Consider the following 25492-nt stretch of genomic DNA (forward strand, 5'->3'; position numbering starts at 1 on the left):
GGTTCCATTTTGATTAAATTCCTTTGAAACCTAGGCAAGAAACATGCCTGGCTGTTTGTTTGCTAACTTGCTCACCCAGCTCCTTGGCAGCCTGGGCTCCTAGGGTTTCTGAGGTCTGTCCCTCTGGGGCAGTAAATAATGTAGACTTGCCTTGGAGATCGGGCTCCAGTCTCTTTAGCAGAGAACGTAGACATTTTGAGATTTTTGTTCCAAAGGGGCGGGGGGGAACTTACACAAAATGGAATTGTCTTTCTCCACCAAGTTCTACTTCTGAATTCCCGCCTTCACTGACTACCTTTAAAGTGCGATTCTACTCTGAAAAGTGACTGTCTAAAAATAGCAATTTCTTACTCAATGGATCTGTTGCTTGTATACATTCAGAGTCATAGCTGCTGAATATTAACTAATAAGTTTTGATTGTATTTTATTCCTGTTCAACTTGTAAGAGCCAATGCAACTCAGAGTGAGTAAACAGTATTCCATCCTTTCTTGTGCATCATCAAACTAATTGTTTAAGTTCCAATCATCTACACCTTTCAAAACCCCTTTGATGCCAGTGGGTTTGTGCAGTTGTCACTAACAGCACAGTTTGGCTTAACTGCTTGTGTTGCATAAGAAGGAAGGAACATAATTCTCAGTTTATATTGACTTTGTGCCATAACAATTAGAATAAACAGCATTTTACTTGGAAAAATGAGCATATATGGTCATGGAAGTCATTGGGAAACATGGAGTGCTGTGGTAGCATAGTCACTTTACATAGTTCTGCACATGAATACTTTGCACTGATATTTTGTTTGCAGTGGTGGTGGTGCCTTGTGGGTCCCAGAATATGAGAGACTCAAGGTGGGTGAGGTAATATCTTTTGTTGGACCAATTTCCGTTGGTGAAAGTGACAAGCTTTCAAGCTCCACAGAGCTCTCCTTCAGGTCTGTGGAGCTCAAAAGCTTCTCCTTCACCAATAGAAATTGGTATAATAAAAGATATTACCTTACGCACCTTGTCTCTTGCATTTATATGGTATCTTCATAAATGTTTATTTTGCAGCACCCCTATGGTAGGTAAATATTGATAACCTCTCTCTATTTCCCATCTACAGTATAAAAAAAAAAGAGGTTAAGTACCTTGATTATGGTTGTGCAAGTTAGTCTTGGAACCAAGTTTAGAATACAAGTCATTAGTTCTGTCCCATAAATAATCCAGCTGTAGAGCCCCCATACTTAATCTCTCTATCTCGATATTCTGACACTATCTGTTAACTATGTTTGCAAGGTTAAAAAAATCAATTACTCAGAAATTAGGAAATACCAGAATTAAGGTTGCTCAGGCAACCTTAACTTAGATAGAAGTGGAAGACTGAAACATGCCTAGTTAGCAACTAAATTGCCTACACAAAATAACTTTTTTTTTTTACTAATTTTATAGTAAATTTTTCTGCACTACAGTATTTTTAGTTCATTTGACTTTGCTTCTAGATATAACCTATATTATAAAGCCCTACAGAGGGAATGGAATAGAATTTTTTTAAAAAAGAGCTCTTTAGATGGCTTTGAAATAGGATTTTTTTCTTAGATGATACAATTGTATGGGTACAAAAATAGAAATATTAAATCATTTAATTTGAAAAATTGATTATGTGGATGACTTGCATAGTGTATGTTCCCAGACGGTCCTTTATTAACAATTGGACTGCAGTTCAGTCATGAGAAACTATTTCCATGACTTCACTCAAGGAAAGGCATTTCCCTGCTGTAAATTTGATTTTTTTTATTTATTTATTTTTTTTTAAAGGTTGCTGAAACCAGTCAAAGTGATACAAGTATCTCATCAGGAGAAACAAAGAGCAAAAGCAGCATTCACTTTCTTCCCAATGAGACACAGCTAGTTTCTCAACCGCACAACAAAGTCTTAAATACCAAAGAAGAAAGTGATCCGGCTGTAGATGAGGATGACATAGAGGGAGATTCTTTTTTTGATGATCCCATACCCAAACCAGAGAGAAACTATGGCTGGTGAGTAAACTGTGCTCCATAGTTAACACATTTATTTTATGCTTAGCAGGTTTGGGTTAGATGTGCTATTTGCACATAGCCTCTAGTAAAAGGTGGTGTGTAGGTGCACTGTAAAACACCCTGCTTGAAATGCACAATACCCTGGGGCTCCCTGGTTGCACTGGTGAGTAATTTTCATCCTTTTGGGGATGTTGCATCATTCCCTTCTGATACTAAGACAACTGATCTGGCTGGTGGGGTTGGAGAAGGGCAGTGGAGCCCTTGGCTCTGTTAACCCCTGCTCTTTCCAACCTATTTGATGCCAGGAGTGAGTATCTGAGGTACAAACCCTATGCTCCTTGAGCCCTGGAGATGCAACTCTGGCCAACCTTAAAGTAGCTGCACAAGTGGGAGGGGAGAACCTTTATTTCTCTGCATAACTTCATAAAGTCTGGCAGAATCTAACCCACAATACTGGAGTAGGTAAGAAAACATTGGTAGCGCGCGCACACACACCAGCTTCATACAATACAAGTATTAGGAAAGACACTCTTGCTCTTGGAAAAAGTTCCCTTTATACAAATCAGTGTTCACGTTTATTACCCAGTGTGTCCAAGCTGATTTGTTTTCAGTAGATTAATTGTTCTTCTGGAACACGTCAGCTTTGCAGGCCCAAACGTTTTAGGGCACTGGTGGTTATGTAGTGTTTGACAATGAGTGAAATGATATTTTGAAGTGCAAGTCTGACTGAAAGGTGCAAAGGTATCAAAGCCCACGTTCTCAGTCCCTTGATCTTGCTGCACCTCTGAGCAGAGCCATTTCCACTGTGCTGTGTTAGAACAACTTTAAAGTTTGGGTGGGCCAAAAATGCACCTGAGGATTGATGTAGCAGGAGGTTGCCCCATCCATTCCCACTCTTTCCCTTTTACATTGGCAACAGGCAGCGAGGTGGTCTAATCCAGTGCTCTCAACCTTTCCAGATTACTGTGTGCCTTTCAGGAGTCTGATTTGTCTTGCATTCTCCGCCCCCCCCCCCCCCCCCCGCAAGTTTCACCTTACTTAAAAACTGCTTGCTTACAAATCAGATCTAAAAATGTAAAAGTCTCACATCGCACTATTACTGAAAAATTGCTTATTTTCTCATTTTTACCATATAATAAAATAAATGGGAATATAAATATTGTACTTACATTTCAGTGTATATGGAGTAGTATAAAAGTTATTTTATGAAATTTTAGTTTGTCCTGACTTCACTAGTTCTTTTTATGTAGCCTGTTTATAAAACTAGGCAAATGTCTAGATGATTTGGTCTACTCCCTGACAGAGCCCTGCATATCCCCAGGGGTACACATACCTCTAGTTGAGAACCACAGGTCTAAGCCCTCTTATGTTGGCCCTTCAATATCAGATGCTCATCCTTACACTAGAAGGATCCTGGTGTGGCACAAAGCAACCACACAAGATCATTCTCCCCTCTATTTCTAATAAACTGGCACACTCCTTTCAGAAAGGGATTACTTATGACTGTTATCTAGTGGGAAATAAAAATTACAAGATATGCTCCTATAATATATTTAAAGAGCAGCTGACGTCTCATGAAAAATATTGAACAACTACATTACAAAGAACTCTGCTATTATTTTTTTGGTAATTTTTTTCTTTTTTTATCAGTAGCCATAGCAGTATTAAAATAACATCTTTGATTTGCTCTTGCTTATTTAAGAGCTTAAGTACACCTTTACCCCAATATAACACGGTCCTCGGGAGCCAAAAAATATTACCGCATTATAGGTAAAACCATGTTATATCAAACTTGCTTTGGCCTCGAGCATTTCCATTATTAATAGGCACTTCCCCCCTCCCCCTCCCGCCCCCCTGCTCCTTGTCCCCTGACTACCCCCTCCGAGACACCCGCCCCCCCAATCACCCCCAGGACCCCACCCCCTATCCAATGCCCCCATCCTCTGACCACCCCGCCCCCAGAACCTCTGAGCCATCCAACCCTCCCTGTCCCCTGACGGCCCCCCAAGACCCTCTGCCCCTTTTCAACCCCCTTGGCCCCGGCCTGGCACCCTTAACATGCCACTCAGAGCAGCATGTCGGAGCCAGACGCGGGAGCGTGCAGCCCCGCCCCCCCAGAGCACTGCTTTACCACATTATATCCGAATTCGTGTTATATCGGGTCGCGTTATATCAGGGTAGAGGTGTACTAATTGATTCTAACATCATGTTAATTTCTACAGCCAACTGATTGTGAGGTCATAAATTGGGATAAAACAATAGGTGGGAATACCAGTGTCAGAGATCTAATAATTGTGCATGATCTTTAAACTGGCGGCTTTAAAATATTAAAATGAAACTTTCAAAGGAATTTGTTCCTCCAATCATTGACTCTGAGTGGTGATAGTGTCTCTCGAAGCAGGTAGATTGCCAGGATTGTTGCAATTTCCAGCATATTTATCTTGTCAGATTAGCTTGGCTTTTAACTGACATCATGGTTCATAAGTAAGGCTACGTTTTTGTCACCGATATTTTTAGTAAAAGTCATGTACAGGTCATGGGCAATAAATGAAGAATTCACAGAAGTCCGTGACCTCTCCTTGACTGTTACTAAAAATACCCATGACAAAATGGGTAGCCTGGGCAGCTGCAGGGGGGCGGGGGAGAAGAGGCTGGGAGCTCCAGGGTCCCCCTCTGCTGGTGGCTCCAAGCTCTGGGGATCCCCCTGCCGCCCACCATGGCCGAGAGCTCTGGGGAGCTGCCGGGAGCTACCGGGGATCCCCCCTGCTGCCCATTGCACCTGAAGTCACAGAGATCTTTGGAAGTCACGGATTCTGTGACCTCTGACTAAATCACAATCTTATTCATAGGTCAGAATTACACATCCAGTGTATCTGTTAATTACCGTCCTTGAAAACTAAATATAACAATCTTGAGTGCAAATTCTACAGTTCATAGACCAGTGTTTGTAATCAAATAATTTAAAACAAAAGACCTTAAAAATGGCCGTAATGGGTCAGACGAAAGGTCCATCCAACCCAGTATCCTGTCTATCGACAGTGGCCAATGCCAGGTGCCCCAGAGGGAGTGAACCTAATAGGTAATGATCTAGTGATCTCTCTCCTGCCATCCATCTCCACCCTCTGACAAACAGAGGCTAGGGACACCATTCCTTACCCATCCTGGCTAATAGCCATAAATGGACTTAGTCTCCATGAATTTATCCAGTTCTCTTTCAAATCCTGTTATAGTCCTAGCCTTCACAACCACCTCAGGCAAGGAGTTCCACAGGTTGACCGTGAGCTGAGTGAAGAAGAACTTCCTTTTATTTGTTTTAAACCTGCTACCCAATAATTTCATTTGGTGGCCCCTAGTTCTTATATTCTGGGAACAAGTAAATAACTTTTCCTTATTCACTTTCTCCACACCACTCATGATTTTATATACCTCTATCATATCTTCCCCGCCCCCCCTTCTCCTCTTTTTCCAAGCTGAAAAGTCCTAGCCTCTTTAATCTCTTCTCATATGGGACCCGTTCCAAACCCCTAATCATTTTATTTGCCCTTTTCTGAATCTTTTCTAATGCCAGTACACCTCTACCCCGATATAACGCTGTCCTCGGGAGACAAAATCTTACCGCGTTATAGGTGAGACCGCGTTATAGCGAACTTGCTTTGGCCCCCGTCCCCTGACTGCTCCGACCCCTATCCACACGGCCTACCTCCTGAGAGGCACTCAAAAGCGGAGCAACACAGCCCCAGCCCATTCCACTCTGCCACCTCCCAGCCGCGGCGCTCTGCTTCCCACTGCTGGTGAGTGTGGGGGTTGGGGAAAGGATGCCCTCCGTACTCACCTGCGGCAGGAAGCAGAGTGCCGCAGCTGGGAGCTGGCAGAGTAGAGCGGGCTGGGGCCAGGCTGCTCCTCTTCCTGCTGCTCGGGAGGTTGGGGAAAGGATGCCCCCCATACTCACCTGTGGTGGGAAGCAGAGCAACGCGGCCCCAGCCCACTCCACTTTCCTTGCCTCGGCCCTAGCCGTGTCGCGGGGGGGGGGTCCCGCACTCACCTGCGGCGGGAAGCAGGGAGCTGTGGGTGGGAACTGGCGGAGTGGAGCGGGCTGGGGCTGGGCTGCTCAGCTTCCGCCGCTACCGGTGAGTGCGGGGGGGATCCCTTCCCCAAGCCCCCTCCCCCAAGCAACAGAAGTGGAGCGGGCTTCTTCCGGTCCCCTGCTAATCCCCCAGGCCACTCTGGGGGCCCCGCAGTCCCAGAAGTGCCTCCCCCAGCTCCTGTCTCCCAGACCCTGGGGGGGGTGCGCCTGACCGCCCCCGAGACCCTCTGCATCCTTATCCAACCCCTCGGCCCCGGCCTGGCACCCTTAACACACCGCTCAGAGCAGCGTGTCAAAGCTTTACTGCCTTGTATGCGAACCCGTGTTATATCGGGGTAGAGGTGTATATCTTTTTTTTGAGATGAGGGGACCACATCTGTACTCGATATTCAAGATGTGGGCTTACCATGGATTTATAGAAGGGCAATAAGATATTCTCCGTCTTCTTCTCTATCCCTTTTTTAATGATTCCTTATATCCCGTTTGCTTTTTTGACTGCCGCTGCACACTGCATGGACGTCTTCAGAGAACTATCCACGATGACTCCAAGATCTTTCTCCTGATTAGTTGTAGCTAAATTAGCCCCCATCATATTGTATGTATAATTGGGGTTATTTTTTCCAATGTGCATTACTTTACATTTAGCCACATTAAATTTCATTTGCCATTTTGTTGCCCAATCACTTAATTTTGTGAGATCTTTTTGAAGTTCTTCACAGTCTGCTTTGGTCTTAACTATCTTGAGCAGTTTAGTATCATCTGCAAACTTTGCCACCTCGCTGTTTTATCCCTTTCTCCAGATCATTTATGAATAGGTTGAATAGGTTGGTCCTAGGACTGACCCTTGGGGAACACCACTAGTTACCCCTCTCCATTCTGAAAATTTACCATTTATTCCTACCCTTTGTTCCCTGTCTTTTAACCAGTTCTCAATCCATGAAAGGATCTTCCCTCTTATTCCATGACAACTTAATTTATGTAAGAGCCTTTGGTGAGGGACCTTATCAAAGGCTTTCTGGAAATCTAAGTACACTATGTCCGCTGTTCAGGAATTTTACTACTACAGTATTACATTAGTACATAAGTGGTCATCAGTTGTTAAAAGGCCAGTGACTTGAATGGTAATACTTATTTATAATTGCTATCTGAAAATGCTTGAAAGATAAGAGTTCAAGAAAAGAAGCCTTAGTTATGCAGCAAAACTAAATTGCCTTATACAGAACAAATCTCCATGGCAGAAAAGAAACAAGGTTTGTCAAATTACATGGAATATGCTAACGATCTATTTCCATATCAATTTTACATACATTTTTAGACTTGTGTATCTTAATTTGGTTTAGGTAGCATGCAGATATTGATAGCAATTTCATAGTAAGGCATCTTTGTGTGTGCAGATTGTGGTAAATGAATTAGCAAAATGCTAATTAGCAAGGTTCTACAGATTTTGGGGACTTATTGTACGTGTAGTAAAATAATAGTTTGTAATCTTCCTCCATGGTGGATCAAATTTCATGTGTATTTACATGTAATGTGGAGTCATTATAAATGTATATAATGTCCTTATAAACTTGTTTAAATATACATTAAACTCACCAAAACCATAGAAAGTTAATGCAAAATTAGATTCTGCTCATACATCATCTCATTAGATGAGCGTAAAATACATTACATGAAACCAATTGCCACTTGGTCACTGAGGATATTTTCTGGGAATGGTGAAGATTAAACTTTGACTTTCAATGTGCTTGTTGCATCTTTTATTTGTAAATAATGTGTTAATTTATATTCCATTCCTAAATGTAATAGCAGCTAAACCAGTTTATCATGTGGCTATGAAAGAAATCCATTTTGTTGCAATCTCAAGGGGCATGCTTTCTACAACACGACTGTTACTAGTTTTGTTGAACAAAAGTGATCATAGTTCAAAAAGAAAAGGAGTACTTGTGGCACCTTAGAGACTAACCAATTTATTTGAGCACAAGTACTCCTTTTCTTTTTGCGAATACAGACTAACACGGCTGTTACTCTGAAACCTGTCATAATTCAAAAACTGGTTGATATATTTATTTATGCCTGAATCTTTTCCTCTTGGCTGCGTGGTATTTGTGGGGATAACTAAAGGCCCTCTGATAAAAATAGTGATACTGAAGAAGATGCAAGAGATCTGTTTGTGATAGAAGGCAGGCAGAAGTCTGTGAATAGGTGAGAAAATAACTTTCTTATTGTGTGTCTTGCTTGACGCTTCTACCACCGACTTCCAGTAGAAAGGTTTTTTTTTTTTTTTGGCCTTTTTTAGATTGTAGAGCAAATATTTCCTTCACTTGACCTTTTGCTACATACAGTATTGTTTCTAGTTGCATACATATTTAATGGATGGTAGAAGAGAGAGTCACGTATCTAGTTACAAATTATTTCCCTTTTTAGGAAAACAGAGTCCAACAAACAAGGAGGAAGCCTTGCATCTCTTTCTGATGCACCCCCACTAAGGAGTGGGCTAAGCTCCCTTGCTGGAGCCCCTTCACTAAAAGAGCCTGACAGTAAGTATAATATTGAAATCCTTTGTATCTTGAGTAGGGCAGGAGAGAAGGGGGATGGACTTAGATGATCTTGAGATCCCTTCCAGTCCTACATTTATAATTATATGTCTGTAAGTGTTCGCAGGATTGACTCTTAAAATTGGAATATAATTTTAGCCTATAGAAAAATATACTAGACTTAATTGGTGGTTGGATGTATTTAAGTATGCTCTTTTTTCTTTTTCTTTTTCTTTTTCTTTTTTTTTTCCAAACAATAACCAAACGTATTTCTGATTTTAAATTTTTTTGTTACAGATGCAAATAGAAACTCTGTTTTGAAAGATCTACGCTTGGTGAATGCAAAATTTGGATCTCTTGAATTAGGCAAGTGGTTGTTGAGTATGAGGGAACGTAAACATACTAGTTTTGATATGCCTACATTTGAGTTCCATTTCAGCTCCTCAAGGAAACTGAGACACTGAAATATACTCATACTGGGCCAAAACCTGCTGTCTTACTTTGGTAAAAGTTCCATTGGAGACAGCAGGAGTCTTGCTTGAGTAAGAAGCAAGATTTGATTCATTATTCTGTGTACAAAATTCCTAACTGGCAGGAATTACTTGTATGTTTCTACCAGAATTATTTTACACACACAACAGGAACTCAAGCCATCCCATGCATAAATTTTGGTGATAATTTTGTAGTTGGTCTGCTTGTCAGTAAGGTATTGTTGACTAGAACACCAGAGGGAAACCTACTGTTAGAAAAAATAAAATGTCTTGTATTGTAAAGCAGCTTAAGTCCATATGATACTAGCTTTTATGAAGCATTTCCCCATATTGCTATTAGTGTTACATAGTTACTTTTTCGGAAATTGTAATATATTCCTGGATATATGCTTGATGACATCAGTGTCCAGTTACCATTGTTTTCAATTCTATGGCAAAAATATATAAGACTTTGTAAATTTATCCAGCATGGAAATACATCTCAGAATTAGTGTTCACTTAAGATCTTTATTGAAAATGGTAGCATAGGCTTTTAAGGGCAGATTTTTAAAGGCACAAGTAGAAGTTAGGCATGCAACTCTCATTGGCTTTCAGTGGGGTTTAGGCGTCTCTAATTGCTTTTTGTGTCTTTGAAATTCTCCCAATTATAGTATCAACATAGAATCATAGCAATGTCCAGCCCCTTGCACTGAGGTACATCTAGACTATCCTTGACTGATGTTTGTCCAACCCGTTCTTCAAAACCTTCAATAATACAGATTCCATAGCCTCCCTGGAAGCCTGTTCCTGAGCATAACTACTGTTATGGTTAGAAAGTTTTTCCTAATATCTAACCTAAACCTCCCTTGCTGTAGATTAAGCCCATTACTACTTATCCTACCTTCAGTGGACATGGAGAACAATTGATCGCTGTTTGCTTATAACAGCCCTTAACTTATTTGAAGACTGTTATCAGCTGTCCCCTCGGTCTTCTTTTCTCAAGACTAAATATGCCTCATTTTTGTAGCCTTTCCTCATAAGTCAAGTTTTCTAAACATTTTATAATTTTATTTGCTCGCCTCTAGACTCTCTGATTTTTCCACATCTTTCTTAAAATGTGACACCCATAATTGGATACAGCACTCCAGCTGAGACCTCACCAGTGCTCGGTAGAGCAGGACAGTTACCTCCTGTATCTTAGGTCTTATCTACACTCGGGGGGGAATCGGTCAATGTTGCGCAGCTTCAGCTACGTGAATAATGTAGCTGAAGTCGACATACTTAGATCTACTTACTGCAGTGTCTTCGCTGCGGTAAGTTGACGGCTGACACTCTCCCGTCGACTCCGCCTGCACCTCTCGCCTTGGTGGGGTACCAGAGTCGTCGGGAGAGTGCTTGGTGGTCGATTTATCGCATCTAGACTAGACGTGATAAATTGAGCCCGCCCCCCCCACTGGATCAATCACTGCCCATCGATGCAGCAGGTAATGTAGACAAGCCTTTACATATAACGTTCCTGTTAGTACACCCTAGAATATTAGCCATTTTTCAACTGCATCACAGTGTTGATTCATACTCAGTTTGTGATCCACTCTACCCCCCCCAATTCTTTTCAGCAGTACTACCACCTAAATAGTTATTTCCCATTTTGTAGCTGCGCATTTGATTTTTTCCTTCCTAAGTGTAGTACTTGTCTTTATAGAAGTTCTTCTTGTTTAATTCAGACCAGTTCTGTTTGTCAAGGTCATTTTGAATTGTAATCCTCTTCCCAAAGTGCTTGCTACCCCTCCCAGCTGGGTGTCATCTGGAAATGTTACATGCATACATTTCACTCTGTTATCCAAGTCATTAATGAAAATGTTGAATAGTACCAGATCCAGAGCTGACCCCTGCAGCCCCACTTGATACACCCTCCCACTTTGACAGCGAACCGTTGCGGGGAGGGATAACTCAGTTGTTTGAGCATTGGCCTGCTAAACCCAGGGTTGTGAGTTCAATCCTTGAGGGGGCCCTTTGGGATCTGGGGCAAAAATTGGGGCTTGGTCCTGCTTTGAGCAGGAGGTTGGACTAGATGACCTCCTGAGGTCCCTTCCAACCCTGATACTCTAACTACTTTTTGAGTACAGTCTTTCAGCCAGTTGTGCATACACCTTATAGTATTTAATTTAATCTAGATCACATTTCCCTAGTTTTCTTATGAGAATGTCAGGTTGGACTTTGTCAAAAGCTTTAATAAAATCAAGATATATCACATCTACTGCTTCCCCCCCATTCAGTAGGCCAGTAATCTTGTCAAAGAAGGAAATTTATATTGGTTTGACATGATTTGTTCTTGACAAATCCATGCTGGCTATTCCTTATAACCCTAGATTCCAAGGCCAGAAGGGACCATTGTGATCACCTAGTTTGCTCTCCTGTATAACACAAGCCATAGAACTTGTCTAAAATATTTCCTACATGCTTATAAATTGACAGTTTAATTTGTTTCGGTATCTTTCCAGGTATCAAAGTTAGGTTGACTCATCTATAATTCCCTGGGTCATCTTTGTTCCCCTTTTAAAAATAGGTTCTATGTTTGCCCTTTTCCACTCCTCTGGGACCTCACCCATCTTCCATGAGTGCTCGAAGATAATTTGCTAACCGTTCTGAGGTTGCTTTACTTCATTCTTTAATATCCTAAAGATGAATTTCATCAGGCCCTGCCAACTTGAATATATTTTAACTCACCTAAATCTTCTTTAATCTTTTTTTCCCTATTTTGTCATACATTCCTTCCCCTTGTTATTAACAGGGCTGTCAAGTGAGCTAAAAAAATTGATCATGATTAATTGTGCGATTAATCACGCTATTAATAATAAACACCATTTATTTAAATATTTTAGGTGTTTTCCACATTTTCAAATATATTGATTTTAATTATAATACAGAATACAAAATGTACAGTGTTCACATGATATTTGTTTTTGATTACAAATACATGCACTGTGTTTAAAAAAAAAAAAATTATTTTTCAATTCCCCCATTACAAGTACAGAAATATAATTTGATCTCTTCATATTTCCTGCAGAGGGAATCTGTTTTGTTCAGTAAAATACTTTTTTCATTATTTAGGAACTGGAGATGAAGATGAGTATGTTGATGATTTCAACAGGTAAGAGGGAAAAATACTTATAATGCTACAGGGTAATATTTAATGGATAGTAAACATGATTCAGTTTTCTAGTTACATTGAACCAGAAATAGGTTCCATCCCATCATGATCAGTTTGACAATGCTACCATCTGTCTGTTATACATTTGTGAATATACATCTTATACTTTCTGTAGGCAGGAGTGTCTTGAAAACCTGTCCTTAGGATGCTGACAAGCTTTAGGGTTTTTTTAATCAAATTAAAAAGCCTCTTCTCAACAATACATTTTTATCATTTACTTTTTTATACATTTTAATTAGTATTTTTAGCTAACTGTCTGTATACGAGTCCAAATTGAATCTTGCATCTAGAAAACTCAACAGCATGAAGGGCAGACAATTGAGCAATAACATTTAAGGCTCATCCTACAATATACATGGCACAGCTTATTTCTCACAGCTTAATTTAGTTACAGGTGTATTCTCAAATATTTTTATTTAAATTTCTGTTCTGTAAAAATGGCGCTATCTAACCTAAACACTCTTCCCTATAGAGGTGTGTGAGTGTGGTGGGAATTCTTGTACAGCAGAAAAAGAAAATCTAATTATTTTCACCTTTTATTCTTTTTTCTGTCATTAGTACCAGTCATCGCTCAGAAAAAAGTGACATCAGTATTGGTGAAGAAATAGAGGAAATTTCTCTGGAAATAGAAGACTTGAATGCCAGTGATAAAGTATGACTTTTATTGTCTGGATATGCTTTTAATCTTGTCTTAGATATGGTGGTTAGATGTTCGGTTCTCCTTTCTGAACAATTGTCATCATGTAATAAACCCTTTGGGCACAGGTGGATATAGTCATGCCATTCATTAAAACTGCCTTCTATTTATAACCATTCATTTACTAAAAAAGAAAAGGAGTACTTGTGGCACCTTAGAGACTAACAAATTTATTTGAGCATAAGTTTTCATTAGGGTTAGAGTCTATACTGACTCTTTTTAAGAAAAAAAACAAAACAAAAAACAGTTATTTGATCTAACTGTGCAGTAACAGTAGAGAGATTTTCTTGTAATCTTTTAGCTTATGCAAGAGTTTTTATTAACTGCCTCAGTTGTGCTCATATTTTTATTATTCAGCGCTGGCTATCAAATTTCCATACCTCTGTCTGCATTGTTAGAGTATATTCCCTTTCTAAACCAGAAGACTTTAAAGTATTTTTGCTGGGCTTCTGTTGAACTCTCAGATATTACAATTAATAGGTACTGCTTCCAGCTGAATTGTTCTTTGGTGACAGCATGCTAACAGCCTATTGCCTAGATCGCCTTCCAAAAATTTTCAGTGCATTTTTAAAATTGTAAACAGGGCAAGTGACTCCAAATCTACTTTATTTTAAATATTTTTTTTCTCATTTGAACCAATTGCTCTTTATTTGGTTGGAAAACTAAAGCAGTGGCATTAGGAGCCCAATTCTATAAGGTACTTCTCATTAACTTAATGGGCAGTTGAATGCACACGGTATCTCATATGTTGGAATTGATACCTTTCAGACAGGGCCGTAAGCTAGCAAGATGCTTTTTGCAGGACTGTATAGTTTAATAGATTTAGAAATCTAAATAAATGTATCTTGTCTGGTTGATTTTTGTTTACTCTTCTAGCTTGAAGACCTTACGCAAGATCTTACCATTTCTCAGTTAGGTGATGTTGCAGATTATCTAGAGGATGTGGCATAGAACTGGACAGTAGAGATGTTTCAAGTGCTGGATTGAGGACTCTTGTGGACTGCTACTTTCAGACAATCATTCTTTGCTGGAATGTCTGTTCCCTATTTGTGCCTTGTGTTTCAGAAAGACTGGAAGTGTAGAGAACGCTTATAAAATCATAGTAAGAACTGAATGAAATAGTTAATTCCATCTTGAGTCTAGTATTGGAATTGTTGTTCTTCGTCTGGTTCAGTGAAACCTTTCACACAAGGAGTTGAATTTTTTCCAGCTGGGTGTCCATTGCTGGCGATGGATACACAAAACCATCGGTCTATAGGAGAACATAACTGAAGAAATCAGCAAAACTGCAGAACTTCTACACAGATGTATGTCTTTATAATGAATTTACACTGTTATGGTAACGGTCTGATTTTTAGCTAAGATAAGCAAGAAAACTTAAGAGTTACTGCTTCAACTTACTAAAAACTTCAGCAGGAGAGTAAAAGCAGTCTCTGAAATTTTACATAATATCTAATAAATTTGCCTCAGTACCTAGTCACTCCTTGCCTACTTTAAGGGGTCAAGATTTTTTCAGAAGTGACTAGTGATTTTGGGGAGCCAAACTTTAGAGGTCTGCAAGGGGCCTGGTTTTTAGCTGTTTCTGAAAACCAGGCCCCTTTAAGGTGTCTCCAGCTGAACAGCCCAAACTGAGGCACCTAAAATCAGTAGGCATTTTGAAAATCTTAGCTGAAGTATCTGTCAACTCTGAACTTTCTTGTTTTAATGTATCTGTCAGACCGTTAACGTTACTCTAAACTACTTTTTGTGTGTGATAATTTCATTAATGTTAACCTGTTAAAATCCCAATAAAAATGTGAGATTCCCTTATGATCCATAGATCATAATACAAAATAGCAAAATTTCTGAGAAGAGCTGTTTAATGGTTTGTGGAGTTCATGTTACTGGGGGGGGGGGGTCTTAATTTGTATTGACTCACTTTCATTGTTAAAAATCCATGTTCTTTTTTTAAAAAGGAGCACCAAAAAAGTATGAAGCAATTAAAGTTCTCTGTGTATCAGAATCTAATGACTGATGAACAGATTTAAACCCAAATATTTAAAAATAAATACCAGGCCTAAGATACTGAACACACTAAGTTACAGCCAGGAGCACATTTCTGTACTTCCATTATCAACTCTTGAAAAACAGGGTCAGTAATGGAAACATTGACAGTTCCTTAACTATACTGTCATGCATGGCGCTGCTGTAGTATATAGGTCGTGGACATTTGTAATACTGAAACAAGCCTTCAAAATGTGTACTTTTTGAGCATTGTTAAAAAAATACATTGGAAAAGATACATGTCAGTGAATATAAAGATAAATTAATCACCTTTTTGCAGGCTTTGTAACTTTATTTCCGGTAACCTAGCCATTTCAATAACAGTAGCATGCGAGACCATATCCACTGGTACAGCTTACAGAGCTGCTTTACTTTGATTTGAGTCTGACTCAGGCTCTTACACACTGAGCTAGCAGATGTGGGGCTGTATTGGAAGGTTATGCTTATACAGTAGGTAGATTATTTGAGGGCAGAGGGGAAACGTGACTTATTTATATCTATCCCCAAATAGCCAGCATAAAGCAACAGAACATGAGCCATGGAGTCAACATCTTACCTTGTGGCATAATGTAGCGGTCTTGAGCACAGAAGAGAGACTATCCCATAATCTACATGCCACAGCCTTGAAGTAGCAAAGATCTTGTAGCAATAACTACTGAGGCTGAGATTCTTTAAGATGTGGGAGATCTTGTGCCTAGAATTACTACCTGTAAAGGAGGACATGGAAAAAAGAAAGCAGCAGCATGTCTGAAGGTGTATTCTTCCACTAGAACTTCCACTGGAGGCACTTAGAACATAAGAACAGCCATACTGCATCAGACCAAAGGTCCATCTAGCCCAGCATCCTGTCTTCCAACAGTGGCCAATGCCTGGTGCCCCAGAGGGAATGAACAGAACAGGTAATCATCAAGTGATCCATCCCCTGTTGCCCATTCACAGCTTCTGGTAAACAGAGGCTAGGGACACTATCCCTGTCCCTCCTGGCTAATAGCTATTGATGGACCTGTCCTCCATGAACTTACCTAGTTCTTTTTTGAACCCTGTTATAGTCTTGCCAGAGGCTGTTGTGAAGGCCAAAGAGTTCTACAGATGACTGTGCACTGTGTGGAGAAAAAAATGCTTCCTTTTGTTTTAAACCTGCTGCCTATAACAGTAAAAGCTGTGTTATCTGGCATTTTACCAACCAGAAAGCTCTAGAAACCAGCATTTCTGATATCTTCCAATACAAATCTTCTTCAGTCTAGTAACCGGGACCGATGCTGAAGCTATTCAGGATCTGAGTATTTCTGAGAGCAGTCAAACAACAATTTAGTTAGCCAAGAAGAGCCAAATGCTGTTCTTTCTGTTTGTATCCGCCATTGTGATCGGTCGGTTTATTACTCAGTGTATTGTCCTGTGTTTATTGTAAAATATCAACACAACCATACCATTATGGCATCCAAAATACCAGCAAAAAGCAAAGGAGAGAAGAGTAAGAGATTGTTGACATTAAAACAGAAAATAGATATTTGTACATGTCTTGAAAAGGGCGAGAAAAGTTTGTTCATTTTATTGTATTCTAATTCTTTGAAAATTGGTAATCCATTGGTAAGTATAACTCTTAGTTAACAGGAATTTTAACCAACATGTTAACCAACATGATGGATAACAAAGTTTTTACTGTAATTTTATTTGGTGACCCCTACTACTTGTGTTATGAGAAGGAGTAAATAACACTTCCTTATTTACTTTCTACACAAGAGACATGATTGTATAAACCTCTATCGTATCCTCCCTTAGTCATCTCTTTTCCAAGCTGAAAAGTCCCAGTTTTATTAATCTCTCTTCATATGGCAGCCATTCCATACCCATAATCATTTTTATTGCCCATTTCTGAACCTTCTAATTCCCATATACATATGCATGCAGTATTCAAGATGTGGGTGTACCATGGATTTAGATAGAGGCAATATGATATTTTCTGTCTTATTATCTATCTCTCTCTTAATGATTCCCAATATGCTGTTAGCTTTTTTGACTGCCGCTGCACATTGAGTGGATGTTTTCAGAGAACTATCCACAATGGCTCCAAGATCTTTCTTGAGTGGTAACAGCTAATTTAGACCCCATCATTTTATATGCATAGTTGGGATTATGTTTCCCCCTGTGTATTACTTTGCATTTACTAACATTGAATTTCATCTGCCATTTTGTTGCCCCGTCACCCATCTTTGAGAGATCCTTTTTGTAGCTATTCACAGTCTGCTTGGGACTTAACTATCTTGAGTAGTTTTGTATCATTGGCAAATTTTGCCACCTCACTGTTACCCCTTTTTCCAGATCATTTATGAATATGTTGAATAGGACTGGTCCCAGTGAAGACCCTGGGAGGACACCACTATTTACGTCTCTCTATTCTGAAAACTGGCCATTTATTCCTTCCCTTTGTTTCCTATCGTTTAACCAGTTACCAATCCATGAGAGGACCGTCCCTCTTATTCTATGACCGCTTACTTTGCTTAAGAGCCTTTGGTGAGGGACCTTGTCAAAGGATTTCTGAAAATCTAAGTACACTATATCCAGTGGATCACACTTGTCCACATGCTTGTTGACCCCCTCAAAGCAATATAGTAAATTAGTGAGGCATAATTTCCCTTTATAAAAACCTTGTTGACTCTTCCCCAACAAATTATGTCATCTATGTGTCTGACAGTTTTGTTCTTTACTATAGTTTCAACCAGTTTGCCCAGTACTGAAGGCTGGGATCACCGTTGAAGCCCTTTTTTCAAATTGTCATCACATTAGCTATCCTCCAGTCATTTGTCACCTATCATTTAAATCAGCTTCTATACCAAACTACAGTTCTGCAATTTCACATTTTAGTTCCTTCAGAACTCTTGGGTGAATACCATCTGGCCCTGGTGACTTATTATTGTTTAGTTTATCAATTTGTCCCAAAACCTCTGACGGGTTGGATCACAGAAACCCCCTCGGAGCTGCCACCTGATGTGCCAAGACTACTTCTGCTCCTGCTTTCCTGCCTTGTCAGCTAGGACTTCAGTGCCCTGCCTGGTTTGAACCAGACCTGCTAGCCTGCTGCAAACCCAGAACCAGGTCTGAACCATGTCCCCTAACAGCTGTAGGCTTAACTGAAAGCAGCTTACAGAAGTGTTCCTGTCTTTAACACTCAGATGCCCAACTCCCAATGGGGTCCAAACCCTAAATAAATCCGTTTTACCCTGTATAAAGCTTATAAATTGTTCGCCCCCTATAACACTGATAGAGAGAGATGGACAGCTGTTTTCCCCCCCCCCCGACCCCCCCCCGGCCAGGTATTAATACATAGGCTGGGTTAATTAATAAGTAAAAAGTGATTTTATTAAATACAGAAAGTGGGATTTAAGTGGTTCCAAGTAGTAACAGACAGAACAAAGTGAATTACCAAATAAAATAAAATAAAATAACACACAAGTCTATGTCTAATCAAATTGAATACAGATAAAATCCTCACCAGTTCCAGTAAGCTCTCTTTTACAAACTAGTCACTTTCTAGTCTGGGTCCAGCAATCACTCATGCCCCCTGTAGTTATTGTCCTTTGTTCCAGTTTCCTTCAGGTATCTTTGGGGGTGGAGAGGCTCTCGTTAGCCAGCTGAAGACAAAATGGAGGGGTCTCCCACGGGCTTAAATAGACTTTTTCTTGTGGGTGGAGACCCCCTCCTCTCCCCTGTGCAAAGTCCAGCTACAAAATGGAGTTTGAGTCACCTGGGCAAGTCACATGTCCATGCATGACTGAGTTCCTTACCAGCCAAGACACACTCCTGGGAAAGCCCAGATGTGGACTGGCGTCTCCAAGTTCAAGTCTCAAGGCTTAAGGGCTTCTTGACTGGGCACTTACTGAGAATAGTCTTTTCTCAGGAAGCTGACCAACTGCTTCACTAAAACCTACTCAGAATCAAACAAATATGCAGCCAATATTCATAACTTCGAATATAAAAATGATACATGCATACAAATGGGATTAATAGATTCAGTAGATCATAACCTTTACAGAGATATGTTACATGGCATATGTAGCATAACACGCATTCTAGTTATGTCATATATACACTGGAGAGGCCACATCTGGAGTATTGTGTCCAGTTTTGGGCCTCACAATACAGAAAGGATGTGGACAAATGGAAGAGAGAGTCCAGCAGAGGGCAGCAAAAATGATTAGGGGGCTGGAGCACATGACTTACGAGAAGAGGCTGAGAGAACTGGGCTTATTTAGTCTGCAGAAGAAGAGTGAGGGGGGATTTGATAGCAGCCTTCAACGACCTGAAGGGGGGTTCCAGAGAGGATGGAGTTAGGCTGTTCTCAGTGGTGGCAGATGACAGGACAAGGAGCAATGGTCTCAAGTTGCAGTGCGAGAGGTCTAGGTTGGATATTAGGAAAAGCTGTTTCACTGGGAGGATGTTGAAGCACTGGAATGAGTTACCTAGGGGTTTTTAAGGCCCGGCTTGAGAAAGCCGGGATGGGATGGTTTCGCTGGGGTTGATCCTGCTTTGAGCAGGGGGTTGGACTAGATGATCTCCTGAGGTCTCGTCTATGATTCTATGATCACAGAAACTTGGTGGAATGAGGATAATCAATGGGAGACAGTAATACTAGGGTACAAAATATATTGGAAGGATAGAACAGGTCATCCTGTTGGGGGAGTGACACTGTATGTGAAAAGAAAAGGAGTACTTATGGCACCTTAGACTAACAAATTTATTTGAGCATAAGCTTTCGTGAGCATGCATCCGATGAAGTGAGCTGTAGCTCACGAAAGCTTATGCTCAGATAAATTTGTTAGTCTCTAAGGTGCCACATGTACTCCTTTTCTTTTTGTGGATACAGACTAACATGGCTGCTACTCTGAAAAATGTATGTGAAAGAAAGCATAGAATCAAATGAAGTAAAAAATCTTAAATGAACCACCCTGTATCATAGAATCTTTATGGAAAGTAATTCCATGCTCTAATAATAAGAATATAGCAGTAAGGATATAATATCAATCACCTGACCAGGATGGTGATAGTGACTGTGAAATGCTCAGGGAAATTAGAGAGGCTATACAAATAAAAAATATAATAATATGGGATTTCAACTATCTCCACATTGACTGGGTATATGTCACCTCAGGATGGGATGCAGAGATAAAGTTTCTTGACAGCTTGAATGACTGCTTCTTGGAGCAGCTAGTCCTAGAACCCACAAGAGAAGAGGCAATTCTTTATTTAGTCCGAAGTGGAGCACAGGATCTGGTCCCAGAGGTGAATATAGCTGGACCGCTTGGTAATAGTGACCCTAATATAATTAAATTTAACATCCCTGGGGTGGGGAAAACACCAGAGCAGCCCAACAATGTAGCATTTAATTTCGAGATAGGGGGGCTACTCAAAAATGAGGAAGGCAGTTAAACAGACATTGAAAGGTACGGTGCCAAAAGTGAAATACCTGCAAGATGCATGAAAACTTTAAAGATGCTATAATAGAGGCTCAACTTAAATGTACATCTAAAATTAAAAAACAGAACCAAAAAAGTGCCACGGTAGGTAAACAACAAAGTAAAAGAAGTGAGAAACAAAAAGGCCTCCTTTAAAAACTGGACGTTAAATCCTAGTGGGGAAAATAGAAAGGAATACTTGCTTTTAACATTGCATTTTTTAATATGTGTAAGATCCATGTAGAGGAAAGCAATATTTACATTTTACATGTCTCTAGTAAAATGCAACATTTATCTCCTCACCTTTTAGCTGTATCAGATTTGCTAGTTTTTGTCATACCAATGGGAGATAAATTAAATGTTTTTTATAAATATCATTGGAGAGTGTGGCCTTTTTAAACACCTAATTAGATATTTTAAACATTAGCATTTGAAAAAGGAGTATTCTCCTCGGCATTGAGGGGAGATCTGGAGTTTAGACTGTAACTGAAGCAAACACCAAATGTGGCAAGTCTCCATGCTCTTTCTCCTGTGGGACTCTTACTGAATTGCACATACAGTAATAGTTTGAGCTGCAAGATAAAGCTACAGGGCTGGCTAGATTGTATGTTGTGAGATTTCTTCATCTGCAAAACTTAAAGTTTGGGAATAGAAGGAGGTTACCAGGGTTTGTTTGCTTTTATTAAAACATATATTTACAAACTTCAGCCCAAATTGTGTACTGAGAAATATAGTTGAATATATGATTCTTTCTTAAGAACAAAATAAAAAAAAAGCCCACAGAATTCTGCACTTCCAGACAGAATGCTATTAATCATAGTATGACTTGTCAAAGTTGAGAATTAATGAACAAAAACGATGTAGAGAGGTTTGCCAAACAGTTGCAATTCTGTTTCAACAAGACTGTCCCTGCTTCTCAAAATCAACTCGTTTTGTGTGTGTTGATTGTTTAAATGAAAAGTGGGAAACCAGAGAACAGCCATACATATAGAAACTAAGCACTTTTCCAAAAGTGACTCTCTTCTAGCTATACTAAACCCACTCTCAGCTTTGTGCTTTTGAAGATTTATCCTGTGAAACCTCAGCAAACATAAATGCACTTAAATAGTGATACTGAGTACTAAACAGAACTTTTAAATTCTGTTTAAAACTGATTTTGGGGTAAATAGGAAGAAGATAGTTTAAAATTCTTAACTGGCACTGACTAAATAGTTTTCACCTTGGGGAGTGGAATGAGCATTTTAGGAAGTATCTCCGGTTATTTCATTAAAAGCATTTCTGTTCAGCAAAAGGTGGAAGCTGGCTTAAATATCCACTTTCTGCATCATCTGTAAGCATTCCCCATTGATTTCAATAGCTACCTGAGCCAGACATCCCAGCCATAGATGTCTTATGTAAGTGTCTTTGTGTGCCTTTTTGATTTTGACTTTTTCCTTTTTAGTCAGTTTGAAGCTGAAAGGGAAATTGTTTGTTTGTTTCTTAAGATGCAGCTTCACTTGACTTCAGCTCGAGCTTAGTCTCCTGCATCCGGGGCAAAATTCATTATAAAGCAATAGTCCAACATAGCTCAGTGGTTTGAGCATTGGCCTGCTAAACCCAGGGTTGTGAGTTCAATGCTTGAGGGGGTGTTAGCCGATGGCCAAGGATGTTTGGTGAGGTGCCAGCTATGCCCGTTTTATACCATCCGTGACTTTAACCGCTAGGACGCACTGTCCCTTCGCGGCGGGCAGCCCGGGCTAGGCTGATGGATGCCCCAAGGTCCTAAACACCCGTGACTTTAACTGCTAGAGCTCAGAGCTCCTTCGCAGTGGGCAGTCAACACTGACTGACAGGTGCCCCAATGGTAGCACTAAGAGCCTCTCCACACCCGTGACTTTAACTGCTAGAGCTCAGAGCTCCTTCGCAGTGGGCAGTCAGGATTGACTGACAGGCGCCCCAAGAGTTTGCCCCGTGGAGGCGGCACAACTCAACGCTAGGATCTTAGTACTCTCACCTAATGGCCAGGCTTTATAGCCAAAACGGCTGAGGTTCTTTAATTGTGTTGGCTGCTTCACAGTAAACCAAAGAAACAAGTCAGGCTTATGCACAAATGGTTACCAAAATTTATTAAACTAGATTCTAATCATGTGGTTACAAAATTGCTAGTGCCTACTTATTTAAATGTAGAGATGTTACACACACAAACAAGTTACAAAACTGAAGCCACAATCCCAAAGAAAGAAAACAAAGTATAGAGCTCTATTTCAAAATATGTGTACACTAAAGATAGGAGATCAGGTGTGAGTGCTTCTTACCCTCCTTGCATCTCTCGATTCCAGCGGTGCCAAGCCAGGATTGGTCACTCAATTCCGCGGAAAGACAAATAAGGGACAAGGCTTAGGGACCCTCTTAGCTGCAGAAGCCTTGGGAGGCTGTCACTTATCTGACCAGCAGATAGATAGTGAAAAGCACTCAAAAATCATGGTGCTGTAGGTCCCCTACTTATACCTCTGTACTCCTTTATTCTCTTTCTCCTTTCTTATGCCAAATTGGGGCTGGTCTATCTGGGCGACGCCAGCTCTCGCAAGAGTAGTTTACACTTGCAAGGGAGAGAAACAATAAGTTTCGACTACTGGACATTCCTTTTATTAGGGTAAATATTTTCCCACCTAGGATGTTGGGGTGTGTGCATCACGCTGTTTAGTAGGGGCTAAGAGCCATGTCTATCACAGCTTCTCTGTCTGCTGTGAGCCTAATCGTTGTATATGTTCCCAGAGGCACATTGTAGCAGCACACCTGTGCTTCTCACAGCTTCAAAGGCTGTGCTGGAATTTATGTTAAGTGCCCTGTTATTTTGGCTCCCGTGTGTTTCCAGCAATGCTGGTCTGAGAGTGGGGGCTGGCTGTCTGGCTACAGGGGGCTGTTAAGTTGATCTGGGGCAAAAAATGGAGATTTGTCCTGCTTTGAGCAGGGGTTTGGACTAGATGATCTCCTGAGGTCCCTTCCAACCCTGAGATTCTGTGATTGTAAAATGCTGGGAATCACCACTGTCACTACCTCTCCAAAAGAAAGGGACCTGCCCATTCAGGCTCAATGCATAACCCCACATCAGATCCTCTTAGAGTATGTCACTATTTGGTGAACACTTAAAGTGCCAGTTCCTCGATTCAACAAATGAATTCCAAGGAAAGCACTGAATTCTCCATATCTTTTTAAAACCACTCTCTGATGTTTCATTATCGCTATTGTCTTCAGCACTGAGATACTAAAAGCCATGGAACAGCTGAGATTTTCAATGAAAGTGAGGAATTTTAAATCTGTAAGCCTTATGAATATGTGCAGTACTTTATATCACTTTCTTTGATATTTACAGTGTATTAAAACCAGCCACAACTTTAAGCTTCCTGCCCTAGAGCTTTTTTCAAAGAGATGAAAAGAGAGGTACAACCCAATAAATTGTACAACTACCTGAACAAAAAAGTGGCATGAATGCAGCCTTTTTTCTCGCAAGCCTTATAAATTCGTTTTAAGCTGTTTTGTTCTGTGTCTGGACATTGAGTTGGATATGGATCCTCACATTGGAAAGGTGGCCAGAAAAATGACACACAGCTTTTAAGAATGGAAAGAGTAGAGGAGTTCTCTTTTTACTTCTGAAAGACTACACGGTCTCATGGTAGAGTCGTTCTGAAATGTCATATAGGTCACAGCAGACATAAGTAGGTGAGTAAGAGGATGCTGTGAGGGGGGAGGAGCTGTTTTATTAAAAACTAGTGAAAGTTGGTCCCTATTTTTTTAAATTTTTATTAAAGGAACATACGTTTATACCACCTGTGAAGAGAAGCCTGGAAAGAAAACACTCTCTATGCAGGATAGTTACCAAAAAGACTGGAATTGGTCTGTGTATCTAGTTGTGTGTGCATGCATGCTTAATTTAGTTACCTTGATTGAATGCAGAAATGGCCAGTTATGGTTCACTTAATCATTTACATTCATGATTTGTGCATGCAGTAGCTGTAATTTTACCTGCAGATTAGGGCCATTTTCAAAAATAGCAGCCTAATTTGACCTTAGTGGGAACTGTTAGATGCTCAGCACTGATAAAAATCAGGCAGGTGTCTTAAGTACACATTTAGAAACCTAACTAGCCTCTGACCTTTGACAATCTTGACACTAGACCGTTGTTGGGTGCTGGCTGTTGGGCATCTAACCATACGTCTGTATATTTAAAAATAACCATTTTGCCATCAAAAGTTGGTGTTTTTTTAATTGTATTAGTAGAAAAATTCAAGCAAAGCAATGAAACTACTGAACAGCTGAAAAACAATCAGATAACCTCAACGGATATTGGTAGTAAAATCAGGTCATCTGCACAGCTCCCCTGTAAGAGCAGCACATGCCTTCTGATTGCCGCAGCCAAAGCTGTGTTCCAAGGGGACACTCTTATCTTTTTCAGGTGGATGTTCAGGGGAGTCTCCCTGGCCAGAGGTTTGGATCCATCCTCAAGGACTTATCCATGAGACACATGTTGAGGTGGAACTCTGTCGGCTGCCTCGTTCTCCAGTAAAACAACTTACTGCACCTGGAAGGAATATGGAGTTACCCCAGGCAGTGCAAACAGGCGTTGGTTACCAGGAAGGGCTTCTGGCAGTCCACTCATCTCTTGAAGCTGGGGCTCTTTTTGGCATATGCTCCCTACCCCCAGAGAATAGCACTGGGGAAAGGGGTTGAGTGGGGTCCCAAGGAGAGCAGTGTACCACAAAATATACCAAGTTAAACTAGAAACTGTTTCTCACTATTTACAGGTAAGGCTGTGGAGCCACAGTGAACACTCAGGCTCCTTCCCAGCCCACAACTGGTAGGAAGGAACTGAAATGGCGGTGATCTGGCAGCTCCTTTTACACCGTCAATGTGGAACATGAAGAGAGCAGGGGCACATGCGCAGCCCAGCCAGACTCTGCTAGGAAGAATTCTCCAATTCCAGGTGCACGTCTAACCTCACATTCACTAGACAT

General features: G+C 40.5%; 1 protein-coding gene across 2 annotated transcripts in view; it reads left to right on the forward strand.

Moving 5' to 3' along the window:
- Positions 1-15408, forward strand: part of CEP43 (centrosomal protein 43) — a 50292-nt gene extending 34884 nt beyond the window's left edge. Inside the window, exons 8-13 of one of the 2 annotated variants that reach the window (XM_074948763.1) lie at positions 1792-2012; positions 8521-8633; positions 8928-8996; positions 12212-12251; positions 12870-12963; positions 13885-15408. In XM_074948763.1, coding sequence (XP_074804864.1) covers positions 1792-2012; positions 8521-8633; positions 8928-8996; positions 12212-12251; positions 12870-12963; positions 13885-13959 — 612 coding nt within the window. In that variant the 3' untranslated portion in view covers positions 13960-15408. The remainder of the gene's footprint in view (positions 1-1791; positions 2013-8520; positions 8634-8927; positions 8997-12211; positions 12252-12869; positions 12964-13884) is intronic. The other variant, XM_074948764.1, reaches the window with a different exon arrangement.
- The last annotated feature ends 10084 nt before the right edge of the window (positions 15409-25492 follow it).

The sequence above is a fragment of the Natator depressus genome, chromosome 3 (assembly GCF_965152275.1).
Source record: "Natator depressus isolate rNatDep1 chromosome 3, rNatDep2.hap1, whole genome shotgun sequence".
Lineage (NCBI taxonomy): Eukaryota > Metazoa > Chordata > Testudines > Cheloniidae > Natator > Natator depressus.